Source organism: Penaeus monodon, chromosome 19 (assembly GCF_015228065.2).
Source record: "Penaeus monodon isolate SGIC_2016 chromosome 19, NSTDA_Pmon_1, whole genome shotgun sequence".
Lineage (NCBI taxonomy): Eukaryota > Metazoa > Arthropoda > Malacostraca > Decapoda > Penaeidae > Penaeus > Penaeus monodon.
The window spans coordinates 14,601,243-14,602,285 of record NC_051404.1 but is presented as its reverse complement, the minus strand read 5'-3'; the positions used below and the strand labels follow the sequence as shown (position 1 = coordinate 14,602,285).

General features: G+C 40.8%; 1 protein-coding gene across 1 annotated transcript in view; it reads right to left on the bottom strand.

Moving 5' to 3' along the window:
* LOC119585337 (endochitinase-like) overlaps positions 1-1,043 on the bottom strand; it is a gene marked incomplete at its 5' end in the record, with an annotated part of 4,801 nt that overhangs the window by 1,598 nt on the left and 2,160 nt on the right. Inside the window, 2 exons of the mRNA XM_037934008.1 lie at positions 27-221; positions 699-822. Of these exons, the coding sequence (XP_037789936.1) occupies positions 27-221; positions 699-822 (319 nt within the window). The remainder of the gene's footprint in view (positions 1-26; positions 222-698; positions 823-1,043) is intronic.

The window sequence follows — 1,043 nt, the reverse complement described above, 5'->3', positions numbered from 1 at the left end:
AGACAGACCTAATGTCCTTTTCTCACCTCATAGTAGGCCAAGAAGCCCTTTGCCCCGGTGTATGGGCCCTTCTTTCCTCCTCCCTCCCACTTCTTCACAGGGGCACGAAGGCCGTTGTTGTCCTTACTGCCAAGGGTGAAAGTCCTACCGTAGAAGGGCACGCCGACGATGAGTTTGTCTTTCGGGCACCCGAGATTTACCCAGAGTTGGAGTCCGTCGTTCTGTGTGGAAATTGCTGTGTTTTAAAGCTGAGATAAAGGCAAAGTGCTTGAATGAAAAGAATACTTAAAAAAATAGTTTGTAGGAAAATTCAAACCTTTATAGACAAATGCTTTTAGTGATCATATGTGACGGTGCATTCTTGCCCTAGGAATTTTGTTTCGCTTCAAAAGTACCGCAAGAAAGCACTGAAATTTTTGCTTTTGTTGGGAACGCACACGAAGATTCCTTCGCAGTTTTAGATAAGGGGCCCTGATTAACTAGATTTTATGATTTTAGCGTCAGTAAAGAAGTGTATTTTTCCTCAAGTTATATCTCCTGCTCCATAACAATACACAAGATAGAAATTACAAAGACGTTTCAGACAAAACATTTCGCTAAACACAAGATCAGATCTATAAGCTCAAAGGATATTGCTATGAAGAAGCTTCACCATTAAACTTCAGAAGACAAAAGACCAAACCAGAAAGTCCACTTACGACATTGAGGGTCTCGTAAGCCCACTGATCGAAGGGTCTCTTATAAAGAGGTGAATGGACGTCTGCGAAGCCAGCCCAGTTACCTCGCAGGTCATATGTCATTACGTGGATTGCATCGAGCAAGCTGGGTCAGAGGTCAAGGTGGTGGTTAATATAAGAAATATGTTGCCACGTGGAGCTCGTTTGGTTAAAGTTTAATGAAACTCATGGGTTAATATTTCATAATATTCTCATATCTCTATGACTTTCGTTATATACGTTATATAATACATAATTCACAATGAAAAATCTAGTTGTGCACAAGCATTCCGCAAGGTTATTCCAAACCGCTTTTATAAGTCAAAT